Source organism: Eptatretus burgeri, chromosome 3 (genome assembly GCF_056783735.1).
Source record: "Eptatretus burgeri isolate ZD-2024b chromosome 3, Ebu_testis_v1, whole genome shotgun sequence".
NCBI classification, from domain to species: Eukaryota; Metazoa; Chordata; class Myxini; order Myxiniformes; family Myxinidae; genus Eptatretus; species Eptatretus burgeri.
In genome coordinates this window covers 5,766,079-5,789,547 of record NC_140963.1, presented here as the reverse complement: position 1 = coordinate 5,789,547, position 23,469 = coordinate 5,766,079, and the positions used below count along the sequence as shown (strand labels likewise).

At 44.0% G+C, this 23,469-nt stretch overlaps 1 protein-coding gene across 4 annotated transcripts; it reads left to right on the top strand.

Annotated features, from left to right (window-relative positions):
* The first annotated feature begins 2,748 nt into the window (after window positions 1-2,748).
* On the top strand, window positions 2,749-14,059 carry LOC147029328 (heterogeneous nuclear ribonucleoprotein D-like-A). 4 transcript variants are annotated; one of them, XR_015055862.1, is made up of 9 exons: window positions 2,749-3,084; window positions 4,891-5,059; window positions 5,234-5,392; window positions 6,239-6,370; window positions 8,042-8,159; window positions 10,272-10,427; window positions 10,681-10,786; window positions 11,123-13,400; window positions 13,800-14,059. XR_015055862.1 is itself a non-coding variant. In XM_085872295.1 (8 exons), the coding sequence occupies exons 1-7, from the start codon at window positions 2,786-2,788 to the stop codon at window positions 10,752-10,754; spliced, it is 1,107 nt and encodes a 368-aa protein (XP_085728421.1). In that variant the 5' UTR covers window positions 2,749-2,785; the 3' UTR covers window positions 10,755-10,786; window positions 13,800-14,059. The 4 variants fall into 4 exon arrangements, 3 of the variants coding, with proteins under 3 accessions (XP_085728421.1, XP_085728423.1, XP_085728422.1); XM_085872295.1 differs by lacking the exon at window positions 11,123-13,400; XM_085872297.1 differs by having other exon boundaries at window positions 11,277-14,059.
* Window positions 14,060-23,469: the final 9,410 nt, after the last annotated feature.

Genomic DNA, 23,469 nt, shown 5'->3' with positions numbered 1-23,469 from the left:
TAGACCTCTTAGTTTGACTTCAGTTGTGGGGAAGGTGTTGGAGACATTAATTAAGGACCAGATGAGGAATAATTTAGATAAATACAAACTAATTAAAGCGAGTCAGCATGGGTATACCAAAGGTAGATCCTGTTTAACAAATCTTTTGGAGTTCTATAAAGCAGTGTCTGATTGGGTGGATGAGGGAAAGGCAGTGGACATAGTACATCAAGACTTTAAGAAGGCATTTGATAATATACATCGGAGGTTGTTAGCCAAAGTGACTGAGGGTTTGTGGAGTGTTTGGTCAGGTAGCTAATTGGATTGCAAACTGGCTTCGTGATCGGAAGCAAAGAGTGGCTGTGAGTGGGAGGATGTCTTGCTGGGAGGATGTAAGTGGTGGGGTACCTCAGGGATTAGTAACTGGACCATTACTATTCATTATTTACATCAACGATTTGGATAATGGGGTAAGGAGTAAGCTTACCAAATTTGCAGATGACACAAAGCTTGGAGGTGAGGTGGATAGCAGCAGGGGTGGTGATCAGATACAGGAAAGTATTGATTCTTGCATAGATTGGACAAAAGAGTGGGAGATGGAATTTAACCTGAGCAAGTGTAAGGTGTTGGGGATGGGAAAGAACAATGAAAATAGAGATTACAGGATGTAAGGGGTAATTTTGGAGCGTGTCGCACAGGAGAAGGATCTGGGGGGTGGTAATAGATATGGGAGGTAAGCAGGCAGCACAGTGCCAGGTAGCTATAGGTAAAGCAAACAGGGTTTTAGGCTGTATTCAGAGCAGGATCAATTATATATCAAAAGAGGTGGTGTTAAGATTGTACAGAAATTTAGTGAGGGCCACATCAAGAATATTGTGTGCAGTTTTGGTCACCACAACTCAGGAAGGACATAGATGCCAGAGAGAGGGTTCAGCGTCGGGTTACTCGATTGATTCCGGGCCAAGCTCGAATCAGCTTGAGGAGTGACTGAAGGAGACAGGGCTTTATACAATAGAAAGGAGGCGATTATGAGGAGATATGATAGAGATGTTGAAGATCATGAAAGGTAAAGATAAAATAAGTGGAGATTAATTAATCAACAGAGTGAATATTCCTGAGAGTAAAGAAGGGGAGAGTTTAGATGGTAGTCAGGCATGGGACTTTCACTCAGAGTAGTTAATGCATGGAATGACCTCCCTGGAAAGGTCGTGGCAGCAGAAAGAGTAGATAAGTTTAAATTAGAATTAGATAGGTACCTGGAGGTTATGGAGATAGATGGGTATGGGGATGTTGATAGGACTTTTGGGTAGTTTGAGCATTGATGGGTGATTGTGTGCGGGGTCCTGTTGGTGGGGGTCTTGTCAAGGGGGGTTGTGTGGTTGATGTTGTGCGTTTTTTTTTTTTACCCAAGTCCATGCCCCTCCCCTGAAAAGGAAGAAAAAAACAAAACATTTTGTATTTTCTTCTTTTGATCTTGTGTTGATAAATGAGTGTGGTGTTGATGTGGTGATGAGGCATGATGGGCTGAATGGCCTCCACCTGTGTCTGGTTTCCTTGTGATTGGTGCAAGCGGTAGCTCTCGTCAGCCTAGTCAGCCACTCACTGACTCACTCTTACCTGTGGACACTGCTGCATCGCAGAAGCTCACATGGACTCAAATCCAGGTGATCTCAGAAATATTACATACAATATTAAACGTTTTTAGATCCTCGTGGAGGATCTCGAAGTCTTACTCACGTTGTTGTTCTTGTGGACTTTTTTGTTTCACAGCCTACAGTTTTCATCAAAACTTCCTGAAACTTGGCATATATATATATATACACATGTAAAAATTCCCTGCGCAGACAGTAACCATCTCCGATTTTGAAAATTCTTCCGAGAAAAAAAAGTTATGATGTCAAAATATCTCCGCTAATGGAAATCGCCTAAAAAATTATCTCCTAAACTTGGCAAGCTTTTTGAATTCTGTTTGCGGGAATCGAGCAGGACATTAGCAGAGATGAATCACCCAACATATGATAAATCACTATGACGTCATATCAATTTTTATGACGTCATTCCTATTTTTTGACATTTTTTGTTTCACAACCCAGAGTTTTCATCGGATCTTCGTGAAACTTGCCATGTATATGCAGAAAGCCCACGCGCAGGCAGTAACCATCTCCGATTTTGGAAATTCTTCCGAGAAAAAACAGTTGACGTCATAATGGAAATCGCCGATACCATTATCTCCGAAACTAGGCAAGCTGTTTGAATTTTGTTTGCGGGAATCAAGCCGGGAATTAGCACAGATAATTTATCGCAAACCTGATACATCACAATGACGTCATATTCGTTTTATGGCGTCATCATTAAGAGGATGAGGATCTTGGCTCATTCGAGCTTGTTTTTCTTGAAATGTCCATATATACAAATTAATAAATGTATTTCGAAAAGGGAAAAAAAAATACATTTTTTTGAACACTCGTGACACTGGACCAATTTTTCGTTTGCTTAAAAAAAAAAATAAAAAACTTTTTTCGGTCACCTTTGGAGAACATTAACAAATTGTTGCTGCTGATCGGTCGATGCGTTTGGGGGTTGTATAAACAAGTTTATTCAGCGCGACTGGCGTTCCCCCTTTTCAAACTTTTAAGTAAAACATCATTCTAAATGAAAGACGAGACGTTAACACTCCGCGGTTTAGTTCGACTGCATTCGATTTAAAAAAAACAAAAAACGTTTTTACTGCGAAAATAAAAGGATAGATTATCGCACGGGCGGGTTTAAGTCGTCGCAGCACGCGTTTCACGGAGAAGAAAGGAAGATGGCGGATTATGCTTATCCAACGAACGGCAGCGCTGGTCCCGTGGCCGGGCACGCGGCTCACCTCGATTTCACTGAAGATTATCAGCTTGTAGACCAAGGGGATGTTGGTGGTGTCATGGCTCAGGGGGGTCAGGTGCCCGTCCAGGGAAACATGGGTGGTGGTGGTGGTGGTGGTGGTGGCGCCTCCGGTGCTGTGGCCAGAGTCGGGCCTGCAGGAGACGGTGGTGGACGCGGAGAAGCTGGAGACGACTCCGATGGAGCGAAAATCAACGCGAGTAGGGGAGAGGATGATGACGGGTGAGGTGGCTGGACGAAACGTGTAAACTCGGATTTCCGTTGGAAATGTTTAAATTTAAAATAAATAATTGTTTAATGGATTAAAATGATTTGTTGAGGGACGAGTCGACGAAACTCAAGATCTGTAGGTCGGAGTTTCAACGTTTATTGTGCAAATTGACGTCGTGTTCGCGTTTGAGCGGTATCTGTGTGTACTCTGCGCGACGACGGGGCCTTGGGTTCCCGCCTTTGTTCTCCATTTTTCTCTTTCTCGCGTCACCTCCCGGTGGACCGTACTGCGCATGCGCGCTGTGAACGTGCTACTGCGCATGCGCATTAAATATATATATATATATAATTATATCCCAGGCCCCTTTCAGGGCCCAATCAAAGCACGTGTGAAATAACAAGGGAATCACACAGGTGGACATTCAGCCCATCGTGCCTGTGTGAACACCGCACCAACCCATCGATACAAGATCCAAGGAAGAAAATGGAGAATTTTTTTTTTTTTTAATTATGAAATTATTTATTATCTTGCCAAAACGAAGTTTTTGCAAGATATGTTAGTCAGCTTGTATGTTTTTTTTTTTTTTTTTTTTTTTTTTGTGTGTTTGTAATCACGTATAAAAAATTCTGCAGAGCACAGTTATCATTGGAAATTTTTGTAACTTCGCATATCAGAGGCCTATAGAGGTCCCTTTCAGCGCATAAAATTTTGAAGGTCAAAGGTCAAGGTCACTTTGGCGCAAATCAGGGGAGTCGACGAAACCCTTATTATTTGAGTAATTTTGATCGGATCGTCTTCAAACTTCATGGGAATATAGTTCATGGTCTGACGCTCAGCTGATTACTTTTTGGTGGCGATTGGCCTTGACCTTCATGGTTAGCACCTGAGGTCAAACATATTTGACCCCAAGGTCAAATTTTCAAGTTTTAGGAACCATATCGAGTAGTACCTCAAATTGAACACCTCGATGAGTGCTTTCTAGATATGTCAAGCTTGAGACATTTTGACGTCATTTGGTGACGTTATGAGGCAAAAGCATATTTTTCGTGGTTACTCTGTAGAACGATTCTCGTCGGACTCTCTCTTAGGCAGATATTCCTCAAGGAGTCGCTCCTGGTGGATAGCAGCTCTGTTCACCTCAGTGTGACCTTAAAGAAGTCACACGTGGTCACCTTTTGGCAAGATACAGGTCACCCTAAGGGTGACATTGGTTTATTTATTTATTTTCTTGTAGTTTTTGTTTTATCTTTTTCCCCCTTTTCTTCCCCTCTGGGAGGGGGCATGGGGCTTGGTTAAAACCGCACAACCCTCCCCCCCCCTTGACGAGACCCGCTCTAACGGCACTCCGTACACAATCACCCATCAATGCTCTGCCTAAAAGTCTGATGAACATCCCCATACCCCTCATATCTCCATAACGTCCAGGTAACTAATTCTAAATTAAACTTATCTAATTTTATTGACATTTGCAAGTTGTGGTTTTGATCGTGATTTAGCCTTTTTAATCCTGAGGGGCAAGTCGGTAATCGATACGAGCCGTTTTTTTTTTTTTTTAAGCGTTTGCTATGTCTCGGGCAGAGTTCGAACCTTCGTGACGAACTCGAACTAGACGAACTCACCATTACACCACCGACTCGAGGAAAAAAAAAACAACTATTGACTGACCCAGGAGGAGACAATTCGGCTGATCCAAGCTTACTAGGCCCGTCGTGTGTGTGTGCCATCGCTACATTCTCGAGAACTCGAGGCAATGATTGTATCCAAGATTTTTAAAAAGCAAAATTATATTTGTAATTTTTTTTTTCCTTGTTTCACAGCAAGATGTTTGTTGGTGGCCTCAGCTGGGAGACTTCTAAGAAGGATCTGAGAGACTACTTTTCCAAGTTTGGCGAGGTCGTGGACTGCACCATCAAAGTCGACCCGGTCACCGGTCGTTCCAGAGGATTCGGCTTTATTTTGTTTCGCTCTGTCTCTGCTGTTGATGAGGTGCATCATGGTGGGATGGTAGACATTTGAAAACTGGAACCGGTTTGCTCTTTTACTCGAGAGATTGTGGGGCGTCCCGGTATCTCGGATTAAAATGTGATTATGAACTGCGGTCGTTTTTCGTGGCCTGGTAGTTACCGCACGTTGTTTTTCCAACCGTCCTTTCTGATGCAGGTGCTGGCCCTTAAAGATCACCGACTGGACAGCAGAGTGATTGACCCCAAGCGTGCCAAAGCCATGAAGAAGGAGCCGGTAAAGAAGATCTTTGTGGGTGGTGTCAGCCCCGACACTGAAGAGGACAAGATTCGGGAATATTTCTCCACTTTTGGAGAGGTATAACGAGCAGTTCTGGCTGGTCCCATCCCATCCCATGCTCTTGCGGCCACTCGCTGGTGTCATCGCGTTGTCGTCATGCTCGCACTTGCTCCATAAAATCTGTAATGTGATGTCTTTCGTTCACTTAATGGCTGCACGATCCCTTGCTTGCCCTCTTGTTCGGCCTTTAACTCGAAGATCATCTCGGCTTCACACAACTACCCGCCCATATCCTTTCCACATTTCCGAACCATCTCAACGTACCCCTACGCATAACCTCACTCGTGCTTTCTATACCTAACCTATCTCTTAATTCCACAAGTGGTTTCCTCTCCTTCACTGTCACATCACACATCCATCTCACCATTCTCATTTCTCTGGTTAAATGCTTGCTGGACAAAAATAATTAAATTTGTGGGGTGGGGAGGGGGGGGAGTAGAGGCGGGAGAGGTAGTGTTGTACCATCTCTCAGCTATACCCACAGTTTTTTTTTCCCTACCTCCCACCTTGGTCAGAATCCAACCCTTTTTCTTTGTTTCCTGATTAATTCCCATGCTTGGCCCCACTGCACCGTGATCAATTTGTTGTCTTCTTTTTACCTCTGCCACCGAAGGCGAAGGAGGTTGTTTTCTCATCCTATTAACCTAGATTTAATGTCGTCACTCGTGGAAGAAGGAAGGGTTTTCCTGGGATTCTTTTCAGTTTAGTTATTTCCATTTGAGTGCCACGAAAGAAGCGTTTGTCAATTGTCTGCTTTCTTTTCTTCTTTTTTTGCTTTTTTGAGAGGTTTTGGATTGTTCTTGTGCATCTCCTTGTACTATTATTATTATAATAATCATCTTGCTTTTGCACATTTTCGTGCAGGTGGAAGCGATCGAACTTCCAGTGGATGGCAAGTCCAGCAAACGCCGAGGCTTTTGCTTCGTGACCTTTCAGGATGAGGCATCGGTGAGACGGGCCATGGAGAGGAAGTTTCACGAGATTGGAGCTAGTAAGGTAAGGTTTGTTTAGAAATCGTAGTTTTTTTTTTATTTTATTTTACTTTTTGGAATGGCATGGCGATTCGATGATTTGAAAAGTTTCAATTTTTAAAGTGATATCGAGAGTTAAGTTTTATCCACTTTGAGATATTTAAAAGTAGCAGCGTGCATTCCTGCCGTTTGTGCGGGAGTACCCTTTTAATTTTATCAGAGCCGCGGTACGTGCGCTGGAGGAAGGTTAAAGTACGTGCTCGTCGGCTTCCTTGGGCGGCCCCTTAAGGCCAGTTTTGTGGTTGGAACCAGCAGTAGAGCTGGGTTTGGAGCATCTATGAAGGCCCAAGAATTGTTAAATGTCAGTTTTGGAGTTCCGGTGTCATCCATGTTTGCTCCATTTTCGGCTCTCGGTGTTCATAGATTGCTATAAAAAATAATTATTATGTATTGCTATATGATGTGCACGTCATTGACATGCGGCGATTTATCGGTGTTCCCACACGGGGCTTTCTTTTCCCTGATCATGAGAACTGTTATTTTACTTTCAGCTTTTATTATAAATGATTTTTTGTTTTAAAGCTCGATCAGTCTTGGTAATCTGCATCGGCCGGTATCCATCGCGATCGTGGATCACTGTACCGGTATGACTATCGCCGTGTATCTGCACAAGCTTTCGAAAGCACACCAGATTTTCATATAAAACTACCAATTGGCGATCGCTTGTATGGAGCTCGGATGCTGAGGGTTCAAAGTTAAAACTTACTGCACTTACTTCCTCGTATGTCTTGATGTCATACGTTTCACTGTTCCAGGGGTAGCCGAGTGCATCAGAGTTTTTAAAATCGTGTGCGGTGTTTAAGGATTGGAAACCTTCCTTCGATTTGTTGGTGATATGCTGGGTGGTGTTTTATTATTATTATTATTATTATTTTTATTATTTTGGTGTACCGATATATTCATAATTACAATATTGGTATAATCAATGTATTTCTGGACTCTATTCCATCATCGTAAGATTTTGGTATTTGAGTTTGTAAATATACAGGCAACACACATTGTAACATTTGTGAAAACCTGGCAATTTCATCCATGCTCGAAATGGTGGTCGCTGCCGTGACGTTCGTTCTAATCCGTATATTTTGTTTATGGATGCTGACTACCCCTTTAACAGGCATGTGGGGTCCACATGTACCTCCTCGAGGGCTTTTTGTTTATCCTGTTAAATGTTTTTATTTTATTTATTACCTTTTCCACCAAAGGTGAAGGAGGTTGTTTTCACCCCTTTCTGTCTGTGTACAGAATATCTCAAAGTTGTGAACGGATTCGGATGAAATTTTGTGGGCAGGTTGGGTGTGTGACCAGGACGAATTGATTCGATTTTGGTGAAGATCCGGATCTGGATTTGAGAATTATTAATTTTTTTTTAAGTGATTCTTCACCTTGAGATCTCTAGCCAAAAACAATATAGTACTGTATAGCATGATATTTCAAAAATGTATTTGGCCCGATATGTTCTTGTGGATCAGGCGTTACGTGGCGGAGGTATGCGCTCCACCGATTGCCCTTCTCGTTTCTATTGCAATTTGCAGATATTATAGTAGACAGCCCATTTTAGGATGGTCGTTTTGGGATGGAGGGATGGATGCATGGTTGATTGTATTTTTACTTTTTTTGTCTTGTTTTTCATTTACAGTGCGAGATAAAGCTGGCGCAGCCCAAGGAAGTCTATCAGAACCAGACTTGGGGACGTGGGGGCAGGGGCGCTGGTAGGGGCAGAGGCACTGTTGCAACTCCTGGAGGAAATAGTGGAGGTAAGAGTTTATAACTTTATTTGTTTTGAATTACAAATATGTATCCATATATTATGGTTGCCTCAATAATAAACGTTTTTTTTCAATGTATGCAAATTCACAAAGTTAATTTGCGTGTTGTTTTTTGTTGGGGTGACGTCACTTCCGGTTGTTCTTGCAGATGGCAGGTCAAGATGAGCGCTTTTTTTTTTGTTTGTTTGTTTTTGTGCATATTATTGAGATTTATCAGGGGTTGTGGGTTCCGTATCTAAAGGTTGTAGTTGTTTCTAACAGTTTTAGCGGGTATTTGTGTTCGTTTATTGAAACGAGCAGGGTGAGGCCAAGTGTACGGTTTAGTGTTTGTCAGTTGGGGTCTTGGGAATATGGTGGGGGGAAAAGGGTATCGAGACCGAGGGAGAAAGGAAGAGGAGTTCGTAAGATGTGATGGATGCTCAATGTGGGCTTTATCAAGAACGAGCTGAAGTACCCGGGAATACCCGGGAAATTTGCCGTATTTTGTGCCCACGAAGCGATACTCACCGTTCGCAGCCACGCTCCCAGCCTGTCAACAGGACTCCTGCATCCCTCCAAACGGGTTTCGAGCCCACATTCGCACCAACAGCAAAGCGACCTCCATTTTTGTCAATTTGACTAACCCACTAACTCGCATTACTCTGACCCCGGGGTCACTTGGGTGGGAATCACTCCTCCCCCCAATCACTCATCGCATCATGCATACCACATTCGTTACATACACACAGGCCCGCTGGTCCTCACTCACTCCATACACACAGGCCCGCTGGCCCTCACTCACTCCATACACACAGGCCCGCTGGCCCTCACTCACTCCATACACACAGGCCCGCTGGCCCTCACTCACTCCATACACACAGGCCCGCTGGCCCTCACTCACTCCATACACACAGGCCCGCTGGCCCTCACTCACTCCATACACACAGGCCCGCTGGCCCTCACTCACTCCATACACACAGGCCCGCTGGCCCTCACTCACTCCATACACACAGGCCCGCTGGCCCTCACTCACTCCATACACACAGGCCCGCTGGCCCTCACTTACTCCATACACACAGGCCCGCTGGCCCTCACTCACTCCATACACACAGGCCCGCTGGCCCTCACTCACTCCATACACACAGGCCCGCTGGCCCTCACTCATTCCATACACACAGGCCCGCTGGCCCTCACTCATTCCATACACACAGGCCCGCTGGCCCTCACTCACATCATTTATCTTCCCTTTATCAATTGTCTCCCTAACCCCCTTTATGGCTTGCCTGGCGCTTTCATGAGCAGATCTATCAGCAGTTAGCTGTTGCCGTGCGCGTGCAGTTCGAGAATTCAAATAACAGGAGTAGAATGTGTATGTTTAAAAAGTCAACGAATACGAACATTTTGTATTTCAAAAAACCCCAGCGTTTTTAACCATGAAGCCTTTTGTTATGATTAATACGCCGGCGCACTATTCGAAAGCCATTTTTTTTTTCTAATGGATATTTTATTTATAAATATATTTATTTTAATACATATTTTTTTCATTTTTATGGAGAGCCACTTAGCGCATCCCAGAGCTGAATGTTAGTTCTATATATGTGTAAAGTTTCATCAAGATTCGTTCACTGGTCAAGGAGCTTATTGGTTACAAAAAAACAGACACACGGACATAAGGACTGCCATTTATATAGTAGATAGGGGAAGCAGAGGGTACTCGCGGTTGAAGGAATGATAGATAATTTGCAGAAAATAGCAGAATGTGAAATTTTTCGCTAATAGTTGTTTATGGTTGTGGAGTGAGGTTGCTGAGGATATTGGCAGTGGTGAGGCGACAGCAATAGCGATTGGAAGGACTGAGGTGTGGGAGATAGTTTGTGGATGTGATGAGACTTAAATATGTGGATTTTTCATTCTGCAGGAAGGATTTATTCTCCCCGAGGACTGTTTTGAGGTGGGACAGACAGACAGCATTAGCCCTTTGTATATAAAAATGGATGATGGAATTGAAGCATCGATACTGAATGGATGTTTTGCTGTGATTCACCAATTTTATAACCAAGTCATCCAAACTGTCATGAGTACTTTGTCTTTCTGTGATCAACAACTCTCTTTCCCTCACAGCCACCTCACCGAGTTGGAATTCTGGTTATTACAACCAGGGGTACGGTAGCTATGGCAACTATGGTGGGAGCTATGGTGGATATGGAAGCTACCCCAGTGGCTATGACTACTCTTACTATGGCTACGGTGGATATGGAGGCTACGGAGATTACAGTGGTATGTAATGCTCCGTTAGACATTTTATCGCAGCTGTACAGAACAAAGCCGTTTTCATTTATTTATTTATTTTTGAACATTGTAGAACTCAAACGGAGATGACAAAAGTCATAAAACTTGCCAATGCTGTTACACTAACCGCAGTATATTGACACTCGGTCGCACTGCACCTGTGCCACCACTCTCAGCTTCTGGGTTCTATTTATTTTGCGTAAGATTTCATTCTCACCCGATGTCCATCGTTCTCGCGCAGTTGGACAGCCGGGCACTTACGGCAAAGCCCCACGGCGTGGTGCAGTCCATCAGAGCAACTACAGACCTTATTAAATCTTCCTCGGTTCTCCACTTCATTTCCGATGGTATGACCGATTCAAAACCCTCAGTGTGCCGTTTCATGTCGATTGCCGTTCACCAACTCCCCCCCCCTCCCGTGCTTACTTTGTTCCAGACGTCGGTCGTTTTTTTCTAACTTTTGTATCGTCTCGAGTTGAAGTTAAAGTACCTGTGAAAGTGGAAATCTCAGCGTTTGTACAAGATTTGTTTTGCAATGAATAGTTTATATTTAAAAGAGTTCTGCACTTTGGTTTGGTTAGTTTTGTGACAATTGCTGCAAATGCATACAGTGACTGGTGTTCGTGTTTTTACGGTGAAAATGTTTTTTTTTATTTTTTTATTTCCCTCCCCCCCATCTTCAGATGAACCTTGTGAAAGAGAATTTGACGCAAAAAACACCCAATGTTGCTAAAATTGCTCGAATAATGATTTAAATGAAAGGTGCTGCCCAGATTTGGGAGAAATTGAGTCTGTAGCATCCTGAGCATGTTCAAACGAATGGAAACCCCTCCCCAGGTGGTATCGCATCACAGCTACCATCTTGACGTATCATGTAGCTGGGTTGGTGCTTCCTTCCTTCTGCTTCTGTATTCAGGTGTGTTCTCTAAAGTGGACTTTTAGAAACGTCATCGTTCATTCGGAACCTGAGAAGGGCACTCTATCTTGCTTTTTGCTTATGCCTGCAAAGGTGAAAGAGTATTCTTAACACAAAGACGTTGCAATGTCGTTGTTGAAGACCGAGGTGAGTGGCCTATATTACATCCGTTATTGAGGGTTCTCAACTTTAACCTTGAGCTCGACGAGTTAGTGGGTGGTGGAAAAAAAAAAATCGATCAATCAAAGTTGATGAAGCCTCTAGACTGATTTATGTTGTAAACCCATGCAGGCTGGTTAGTTTGAGGAAGACTTTTTCAGTCTCGGAATCGTGTTTGATCCAGGGAGTCCCTTTGGTTGATCTGAGTTGTGCAATCTTCGAATCCTGAACCTGTAGATTCTGCTGTCGATGTGAAAACGGTCCTGTGCTTTGCTTGGGGCTTACCGGATGTAAATGACAAAGCGAGGCAACCATTGGCGTAGCTCGAATTGTTTGCCTTGAATGTAAAATCAGGGAGTTAATAGAGTTAAACTCCTCTGTCAGAATGGGATTTTTTTTTTTTTTTTAAAGAAGAAAAAAAAAGCAAGACATTTATTATTATTTTTTTTTTCTTCCTCCCTCCAGTTTGAGGCCATTAATACTTTCTCTATGGTACTGCGCATAAGGGCTTTCAGATTGGGAAATGTAATGAAATGTCGTTACCCTGATTAATGCCTCCCTTACTGTTGTAATTCCCTTGTAGGCTTGTGGGTAACATCATGCAATGCAAGCATTGAGATGTGCAAGACTTTGGAAAAAAAAAACCCCAAAACAACAAAAAAACTCGCACCACAAAATGTTTGTTGCAGTGCTAAGCATTCACTGTATGAATTGATTTTCAAAGAATGAATTTTTTTTTTTCCATAACCCTTGACTTAACATTCTGCCTAGCAGCTGTGGCCTGCATGAAGCTTTGTTGTGATAATCTTTGCAGGAAGGCATTGATGTGTACTGTTGGAGGGATAACCTACCTGGATGAATGGATGTCTTTGTTGTAGAACCTCAACGCACCCCCCCCCACTCCATTATAAGATCAATATATTTTTTTTGTTGCACTTGACCAATCATAACTGTCTTGTGGCAGCAATAAAATTGTACACATTGTCTGTCGTTTAAAAGCGGCAGTCATCACGACGGTAGTTGCATCATTCCACAGACTTTGAAATCTTGTGATAGTGTTGAGGGTTATTTTTAACATTTGCTGATAACATGCTGTATTTGGCACATTTGTTTTCGACATGAAATCAAGAAATTGGAATTGATTATGCAACCGCCCTTAGTTATGATTGTTTCTTCCTGCAGTATTATTATTATTATTATTATTATTATGATTATTATTAGTTTTTGTCATGTAAACTTAAATTCTGATTGCTGTTTTAGCAATTGCCGTTTGTACAACTGGACTTGATGATTGAGACTGTACGGCAACGTATATAAATTGCTAATTTGTAACAGCAGAAACAGCACCAAAAAAAAACTAAAGGGGTTTGACCTCATGTATGTCCTTCATTTCCTTCACCCATCCTGACCTTTTGACCCTTCCCCAAGAGGGCAGCCTCGAGCCAAAGGTCGTGACCCAAAACGAGGTTACGGCCTGGGCAGCGGCTGCCAATCGAGCATGGGTCAGAGTGCGCAGCGGCGTATGAGTTTGACGACCACATCCTTACCCCTTAACCTTCTCCCCTTGCTCAATGCTAATAATTAAGTCCTTCATATTGAGATTATTCATGTAAAGGTTGACTTCATCTAAAAGGGTGGGTTTTCTCATCAAGATTTGAGTTTGAGTCGTAAATGGTAACTCAGTGGTAAAAGGGCACATCCCCAACCTCACCCCATCCCTTCTTCCAAAAGTCCTGACTCGTTTACACTCGGTACGCCTTGCTTGGCTTCCCCACACGATGCATTGTCACAACACAATGCATTGCAACAGAAGACGAGTTGGTTGTCTGGTGCCCACGTCCTCAGGCCTCATCCTCCGAGATTGACACCCAGGCCCTCATCTGCAGGTACACTGGATAACATCGTCATTTTCCAGAGGGTAAACAGGTTAACGACCTTAACTCGATGCTTGTTAACAGTTTTTTCCCCCCTTTCTTTTTCTTTTTTTAAATTTTTTTTTTGTGGTGTAACTGCTAATGGTAATGATAATTTCTGAGTTCTCTCTACAGGTTAAAGGTAAAGGTTAAAGGGTGCGGAGAACTTGATAATACGGCAAAGTCCTCTTCTCTTGCCGTGCCTCACTTCCCTTCCCTTCTTTCTTGCACTTTTTGTTCTCTTCCTGCTTTTCCATCCACATTTTTTAAATTTTTTAATTTTTTGGTGCATAGCCTCGACCCCTAAAGCTTATTCTACCCTCCCTGCTTTCCATCCTCTGTCTCCCCGACTTTCCGTTTCCCCCTGTTTAGATAACCATGTTTGGGAGGAAGACCTGCAGGAAGTGCCAAGATGCAATATTGAGTGGGGAGTGAGAAAAGGGTGAATTTTGTCAACTTTCTGGTCATTCCCTCCCCTTTGCATTCCCTTCCACCACAACCTCCAGTTGTAGTCCTCAGCCTTGTTTCTGACTGTTCTTAGCGGTTTTGTTTGTTTTTTGTATTATGCAGTAGTTGCATTTATATATTTTTTTTTGTCGTTTTCAGTTTTATCAATAAATGTACAAAAGAGATCATGTTTGGTTTTCTTGGCTATCTGATTTTGATTCGGTGTGTAATTCTCATGCATGAATTTCAAAATGATTTGGTGTCTGGTTTTTTTGGTGTTTTTAAAAAAAAATTTTGTTAACAGTGACATGGTTCGTCTCTTGCAGGGCACTTTTAACCTGCCGTTGGTAGCATGAAATATCATTCAAATTGTTTTAACATTTTCAGCATTTCGATGACTGGCTTCAAGATGGTTAACCATAATTTTTTCTGTTTCTGAATGCAAATTGGACTCATGGAAATGGAGGAATACGATAAATGTCTGGATGAAAGGAGACTGGTTTGTAACGCCTGCTGTGTTGGTACATTGTTGCGTCTGCTTTGTGAACAGGACATCTTAAAAAGTTGTGGATGCATTTAGATGAAATTTGGAGAGCTTGGGTATATTTCACCGCTGAAATGATTAAATTTTAGTTCAGGTTTGAATCAAGATCTGGCCCATCGATGTGATAAAAAATGTGAACTAATCGGCTTGGTTGAGGTGTGCATTCTACCCATTGGCCGTTTGAGTTTTATATGCATGTGTGCACAGACATCTATGTATATAGAATTTTTTGTCTCTGCTCGTAAGAGCAAACACACAACACATGAGACAAGAGGGGTGGGAGTGGGAAGGACAAAACATTGGGGAACAGACATTAGATCTGTGAAAGGGAGAGGGATGGGGAGTTCAAGATGCATATTACAGGGACTTTCAGGAAGGAAAGCAGGAAATTTGAAGGAGGTGGGTTTGGGGTGGATTAACTGGGGTAGAAAAGATCGGGGATTTGGATGGGGGACGATAAGAGGTGGTGGTGAACAGCTATTTTGAAGGCCTGGAGTGAAGAATGGGATTGAACAGAATCTTCTTCTTCTTTCGGCTGCTCCCGTTCGGGGTCGCCACAGCGGATCATCCGTATGATCCGCATCGTGATTTGGCATATGTTTTACGCCGGATGCCCTTCCTGGTCGCCTCTTACGACACAGGGATATGGTACACCAATTTTAACCGGGGTATACACCGGCCCAGTACACTGGTACTCATTTCGCCGACCTCGAAAGGACGACAGGCTGAGTCAACCCCCTGGTGTATTAATTCAGTGGCCCAACGGGGCTTGAACTCAGGACCTTTTGGATCCCAAGCCGCTGCCCTAACCACTGCGCCAACACCAGGCTCAATGGGATTGAACAGAGTGAGGGATTTTATTTCAAAAGTGGGGGGGGGGGGAAAGAGGAATGAACGGGTGAAGGTGAGCAGTGATTTGTGATTTTGGTAGTTTTACCAGAAGGGGGTTGTTGGTGGACCTTGAGTGCCCTGTGGAAATATGGTGGGGACAAGTCACAGACAGATGGGGGGGGGGGGGAACTGAAGAAGACTGGAAGACTACCAACCTGCCTGTGGTAAGAGAGTGAGAGACCCAGAGACGGCCTCATCGCGGGAGATATCTTTGATCCTAAATGCTTTGGTTTCCTCAGTATGAAGCTGAGAAAGGTGAAAGGCAGGAGCAACCAGCCCAGAGGGGAGAGCAATACTCCATCAGGCTGTGGACGAAAGCTTTGTGTGAGGTCAGGAGCTCAGGTGGGCCGAGGAAGGACTTTGCATGATGAAGATTGTCAGTCGGCGACTGGCTTTGGAGGCCAGGTTTGAAATGTGGCTTTCACAGGAAAAATCATGGCAGGTGGACCCAGAAGCTTGAAAGAAAGGACTTTTTTGAGGATTGTTGAGAAAGTAGATGGGGGTGGGGGGTTCCAAACAGTCCTTTCGGAGAGACAGAGTGAGAGATTTGTCCGGATTAAAAGACATGTTCCACGTGTTGGACCAGTTTGTGATTTTACCCAGATCTGCAGTGAGCGAAGAAGCTGCTGCTTGCCGGTCTGAGGGATGACAGATGGAGTGGAGGGATGGCAGAGGGTGGAGTCATCAGCAAAGAGATAAAGAGGATTTTCCAGACTCTGAGAGATCATTGATGAAAACCAGAAAAAGAACAGGGCCCAGAATGCTTCCTTGAGGAACTCCAGCCTGGACAGGAAGAGGGGATGAAAGAACTCGATGGCATGAGGGTTACTAAGCAACCACCGATGCCGTCAGATGATTAATTTTGGTGGGGTCATCATATCCAATTCCTGCATTCCCTTCCAGCAAATTAATCCCCCCCCCCATCTGGGGAACCGTGCTATCGATGCCCCGCCACCGTTTACATTCTCTGTGTAACCAATGGAGAAAAGGATGATCGGGCTGTTTGGAAAGTTCATAAAGAATTCGCAAAGAGTACGTATTGAGAAAAAGCACTCACAAAGAATGAGCATGGTCTTTCGCACACAAGCTCCTTAATCGGTTACCTTAACATGCCTGTTGCCATTTTGGTCTCATTGGCCAAACTTCTGGCTTGACGACGCTCCCGACCTGGCATCCAGGCCCTGATGCGGTCCTTGTATTGGTTCGGCTGCTTCAACTCTGCTATATTGTTGAGGTTGGCGTTAGATTCGTCGTCTAATGTGTGTACGGGTGTGATGAGAAGAGGGGTTTTTGGAGAAAAAAGAATAGTAAAGGGGTTTGAATCTTACACAAACAATGCATTTCCCCTCTCCACTGATAAGAGGGGAGAGGTAATGAAACTACACAAAATACTACTAATGTATCGAAACTCCAGGGTTCCTTTATGTGGAGGATGTGCCTCCTGGCATCTTCGACTTCCAAAACTGCAACTATATATATGATCAATTAACCATGAGGAATATCGGTTTGTACTCTGGCCACCACAAAACGCTTCACTCCGCAAAGCACACTGTAGTGTGTGTTGGGGGTAGTGCTGAGGTGTCGTCCACCACATGGCAGTCTCCTCGGGTTAACCTGAGGTCGCTTCGGGTGGGTGCCTGGAATCTCCGATCCACAAGAGAGGGGGATGGCCAGACGGAGACTCCTGGTGTACCGGCGGAAAGTGGAAGCAGTGACTCACTGTGGCGCATGCTCCCAATGTTTGTATGCAATATCGGTTGAAATTTTCCAGGTCAGGGGGTCTGGCAACAATAATGGACTGGAAAGTAAACCTTATTTAATGGAAGTGAAATTTTGAGCATGTTTTCTCCATGAGAAGTCCATCAGAAATTAATCACTCACGACATCATGGATCATTTGTCCGATCAAAACGGGCAGCTTGGACTCTGGCGTAACTGCTCACAGTTATCGTTCAGGTATGGGAGCATACGCCAGAGCAGCGCTTCGCTGCGTCCACTTTCCGCCGGTACTCCAGGGGCCTCCGTCTGGCCATCCCCCAGGGCGATGCCTGGCCCATTCCCATCTTGAGATGCCGATCAACCTGCTGCAACCACGAGACACGTGGTCGGCTCATTGGCCTCCTCCACTTTCGAGGTTCCCTCGCTGAGAGAATCTGGTGAGCAGGATCAACGTCAGGAAAATGAGCCACATGTCAAGACAGCCACAGCTGACGCTCACGGACTATGCAGGTAACAAATCTCATTTGAGTCTCAGCAACCACTTTTTGGACACAAAGTATGACCAGCAATCGCCAAGGATTGTCCGAAGAGACCTGGTACCAAAGGAATTAAGTCTGCGTCTCAGATCCCTGGTCAGAGTCCAAGTCTCACATCCATACAGCAAGAGTGGAAGCACCAAGGACCTGAAGACTCGTACTTTTGTCCTTCCGCACAGATACTGGCAGCGCCACACTCCATGATCCAGTGAATCCATGACCCCAGGCCCAACCCAGAGGTCTGTTGACCTCTGGCTCACAGCTTGCAGAGACATGAATATCACTGCCAAGGAAAGTGAATCTCTCCCTGACCTCAACATCCTCACCACAGACACAGACAGGACAGCAGCATCCAAGATGTCATTGAAAGCCTGGATCTTAGTTTTGACCCAGGAAACCTGTAATCCCACTGGCTCAGACTCCTCATTCAGCACCTCGAGGGCCCCCAAAAGGATATCTAAAGTCTCCGCAAAGATGACTGCATCATCTGCGAAATCAAGGTCAGAGATCTTGACATTCCTAAACGATGCACCGCAACTTGATCTCTCCGACATCCTCCCTCGAATCCAGTTCATACAAGTGCTGAAAAGTGTGGGGGCCAGTAAACACACACCCTGACAAACTCCAGTAACAGCTGGAAATAAGTCAGAGATGGTACCACCACATCTCACAACACTCTCAGTACCAGAGTAGAGTTCAGACATCAGTTTTGTTGGCACCCCACGAAGACCAAGAATCCTCCCGAAGGCATCCCCATTCACTGAATCAAACTCTTTACAGAGATCAACATAAGCAGCCCCTGCCGAAACTCTCGTCTGCGTTCGGCGAGGACCCGAAGAGCAAGGACACTGTCAATCATTGACCTCTTTGGTGTAAAGCCTGACTGCTCTCGACGCTGGTGCTCAAGCAGATGGCGAACCTTATCAAGAATTATTCGAGCAAAGACCTTGCCCGGCACTGAGAGCAGTGTCACCCCTTGGTCGTTGTTGCAGTCTTGGCGATCACCCTTCCCTTTCCAGAGAGGGACAACCAGGCCCCTCTTCCAGTCAGTTGGGATGATGCCTGTGTTCCAGGCAGAGCCACAGAACTGCATGCAACAACACGAGTGCAGCATTTATAAAGTGCACATTTTTACTCCACTTGCGAAGTGAAAAGGGGGGTGAAGCGATCGATTGTGTTCGTGTGCCGTATGTATGTGCGTGCGTCCGTATATGCCTGCATTAAAAAAAAATGATTTTCTCAGCAACCGTTGGTCTCATTGGCACAATTTTCCAAATATCTGTGCCATCTGTCCAATTTTTTGTCATTATGACGTCATGGGCCACGTGGTGTACAGACACCATCTTAGAAAAACCGAGAAACTTTGCACTTCTATTTCTCCGAAACCACTCCAGGGAAAAAAATACACCTGACTCATTGTTAAGTACTCCCCATGGGCGATAATATTTGTTAATGATGATATCACTGTCTTCATTTTGACGTCACAATTCAACAAGTACAACACTTGATTCAATATGAAATGAAAATAATTTTCTTTGTAACTGTTGGTTCAATTAACATGAAATTTTGACCATAGGTGCGCCACCTGAAGGAATTTATAATGACTAGTACGGCCCGTAAAAAAAAAAAAAATGATAATAAAGAAATAAACCACACAGGCCGTTTCTTCGCTCTCACGTGCCCGTACGTGCGTGACCCCGAAGTTCTATATTATTCGCAGTTACGATTATTCGCAATTTATTTTTAATACCCAATTATTCAATTAGCGCCAACGTATTTTACCTTTTCGCAATGTCGTAGCAAGGAAAAAGAGAAGAGAAGAGAGAAAAAATTTACTTCCTGCTTCGGAGCATACCAGCACTCTGATGTTCCCGAAATTTATACACCGTCTAATATGAAAATGATCATAACTTGGGCCATTGTTTTTATCTATAAATGTGCATAAGAAATCGAGAAATTATTAGAATAAACGAAGTCATCACTATCCGGAAGTCCGTACGTTCTAACCCGTAATGGGGAAGTGGCTGTGCTTCCCTTCCCCATCGGCCACGCCCACGCAACAACGTGTCTTGCCATTGGTTTGGTAAATAAATGGCCATAACTTGGGAAGCACTTGTCCGATTAATATCAAACCTTGAAAAAGCACATCCTCAGGTCCCCAGCAATATACCTGTCAAGTTTCAATTAGATCGGACCAGTGGTTGTCGAGAAACAGCGGTCACACACACACACACACACACACACACACACACACACACACACACACACACACACACACACACACACACACACACACACACACACACACACAATTGCTGGAATTATAGATAGATAATTAAGACAGGTCACGTGGTACAGGCGCTATCTTGGAAAAACCGAAAAACTTTGCACCTATATCTCCAAAACCGCTCCATGGAAAAAATTTACACATTGCTTATTGTTAAGTGCTCCCCATGGGGAAAAAGATGTGTTAATGACGTAATTGGTGCCTTCATTATGACATCATAATTCGACAAGTGAAGTGCAACGTTTCATCCAGTCAGTATGAAAAAATAGAAAATTCTCTGCAATTGTTGGTGGACACAATTTTTACCATTGGAGTGCCTCCTCCTGGAGAATTTTTCAATGATAATTATGATGTCATACGTCACGTGGTACAGGCGCTATCTTGGAAAAACCGAAAAACTTTGCACCTATATCTCCAAAACCGCTCCATGGAAAAAAATTGAAACATGGCTTATTCTGAAGTACTCCCCATGGGGAATAAGATGTGTTAATGATGATGTCATTGGTGCCTTCGTTATGATGTCATAATTTGACAAGTGCAACGCTTGATCTGGTCAGTAAGAAAAAAAAACTGCAATTGTTGAAACCGCTAACCGATCAATGCAAAACTTTTAAATAATTGATCAAGACTACCCATGGGAAATATAGTTTGATAAAAGTGACATCATCGGTCACTGGTCTGGCAACATCTTGGATAAAATAAAATAAACAAAATCTTAAATAACAGAAGAGTGGACTTTCACCACTTCCTTCTCAAGACCGTGCAGGGTAAGGATTCAATGAATACCGATATGGAAGAAAAATAATTATATTCATGTATTCTCCATTATATTCACTTGTTGCTGGTACTTTATAAATTCAATTTTTGTACTGGAGTCAAATTGGCTGTCAGTAAAGTTTCCCTTTTCATGACAGTCTTTTGAACTACACATTGATAAATGAATATCTTGCTATGAAAAAGGTCTTGCTCGCTGCATAGAAACAGGCTGACCTGGTTGCTAAAGCTGTAACTTTCACCTTGTGCTTATTATCAGCCCATCCCGTAGTTGAATTGCCAAATGTCTCACCCTCTCATTTTTTTTTGGGCATCAAATGAGAATAAGAGGGATTGCTTTGGGCTTCTTGTCAGTGGAGATCATTGAATGCCTTGCAATTAGTGTTCTCCCCTCCACGTGCATGAAATTAAAGATTCTCTTTCGATGTACTTTGCCCGAGTGGACAATTGAGTTCTTGAGATCCACCACACCATCTAGTTTGTATGTATTATCAAGGCTCATGGAAAGGAGGAAACACTAACAGTAGATTAGTGAGAGTGAGATAAACGGGAGGAGGAGGACAGACATGTGGGGGTGAACAAACTGAGGGAAACAACAGCAAAGGGGAAACAATACAATATTCCTCCAGTTTTTTTTACCCCCCCCATGTACTGCCAGCAACATACAATTCCAAACTGGAATTCCCTACCTGCGTCCTGTTTCCCAGCAACGTAAACCTTTCCCAGTCTAAGAAAGATGTGAATAGGTTTCTCTTTTCCCAGTGATTTCCCCTTCCCACAGTTTTTTTTTTTTGGCCTTGTGATGGGTGAACTCTCCATCCATAGAACAAGTGTGGATGAAACAGAAGGAACAAAGGAAAAGAGGGAGGGGTCACAATAATCTGGACCAAGGGAGTGCATGGGAATGGGGTCATTTGGGGTTGAAGAGGTGATGACATAAGGTCGTGGTGAGCAGCTGTCATGAAGCCCTGGAGGGAAGAATGGGACTGATCACACAGGGAACGTTGGTTCCACAGTCGAGAGAAAAGAGGAACAAATGAGTGGAGATGAGCAGTGAGCCTCCATTTTTGGGAGTTTAACAAGAAGAAGTGTACTGGTAGATGACGTGAACCTTACAGAAACCTGGGAGGGACAGTCAAGGGATGACAGAGGGTCCAAGATCAAATGTGAGACATGGAAAACTTGTCTGCAACGTGAGAGTACCAGGCCGAAACAGTGTTTTGTCGTGGGAGATCCCACTGATTTTGAGGACCTTGCTTTCGAGGGCATCATGAAGGGCAAGTCGTGAGGCAAAGGTGCCAGCTCAAAGAGGAGGGCATTACTCCAAGCTGCGAATGAAGGCCTTGTAGATTGTCAAAAGTTCAGATTGGCCAAGGAAAGACCTTGCACGACGGAGGAAGCCCAGACGGTGGCTGGCTTTTGATGGACATGTTGAAAATATCGTTTGACCAAGAAAGATCATGGCTGATATTGAAGTCCAAAGGTTTGAGTGACAATTTTAAGAAGGTTAAGAAAGCATATGGGACGATTTGTCAGACTCGGTCCTTTCAGAGAGAGTGGTCGTGTGAAATTTGTCAGGGTTGAAAGGCTTATTCCAAGTGATGGACAGCTCCTTATACTAATGTTCATTATTGTGATGGAATTGATCAAGAAATATTCTCAGGAAGCTACGTGGTGCAGACCGTCTGGTGATAGCTCCATTGAGCGAGCAGGATGTCCATGAAGCGCTGGAGGAGTAGATGGGGGAGTTTAAGAAGCAGATTGAGGATGATCCTTTGGAGATGGAGGAATTGCGAGTCAGACAGTAGAGAGGGAAATTGAACAGCAGGTTAGAGGGGAAGCAGACAAGGCAGGGAAGTAGATTGTGGCAGGGTAGATCAGAGATTGACGTACAGGGGAAGGAAGATGTAATGCAAGTGGATGTGGTGGTGGACAGGAAGATATTGAGGAGGTCAAAGGGAAAGTCCTGTGGTCGTGAGTCACGCCATTTTATCCATACTGTATATCTGGAGACTGACAGTGACGGCAGCGACAGAGGCTGCGAGTTGGTGAGACCAACTTGGTCGAGAGGATTGTGGGAATGAAGAGGATGGACGAAATGAGGAGATCGTTGTGATGATGAGCTTGATGGGAAGGTTGGTAAATAAGCAACTGAAATAGGATGGTTACCTGGTGAGAACGGAGGAAGATAGCCTTCACAGGTAGTCTGCGGTTAAGATGGGAAGATTGTGTTAAGAGGGATATCAGAAAGGTGGAGAGAGATGGCTGGCGATAGAGGGCGGTGTTGTGTTGGGGACGGAGAGCACAAGTCGGTACCAGTCGGCCTTATTACCCCATATCACAGGATTTTGAGGAAGCACACAGTATATTATTACATCATATTATTTTGTGAATTAAATTTTATGTTTAATTATGTCACCGAAGGTGGATGGAGGTTGTTTTCACCCCTGTCTGTCTGTCTGTGAGCAGGATATCTCAAAACGTCGTGAACGGATTCGGACGAAACTTGGTGAACAGGTTGGATGTGTGACAAGGACGAACTGATTCGATCTTGGTGAAGATCCGGATCCGGACTATCGGAAGATACAAAACTTAAACTGTTCGACCTGGTGGAGGGAGTTATGAGCTCCACCAAGTGCCGGTCTTGGTGCTGGTTCATCGCTGCTATGCCGAGCTGTCCTCCAACTTCAAATGAAGGTAAAACAATTAACCCAGTGTTGTGCATTGATGAACAATTGTTGGTCCCTCCTCTCTCTCAAGCAGATGAAGCTGGCAGATCGATGGTGTGTTTGGAAGACGTTTAGAACACAAGAACGTGATTCAAAGGGAACGCAAGACAACGACG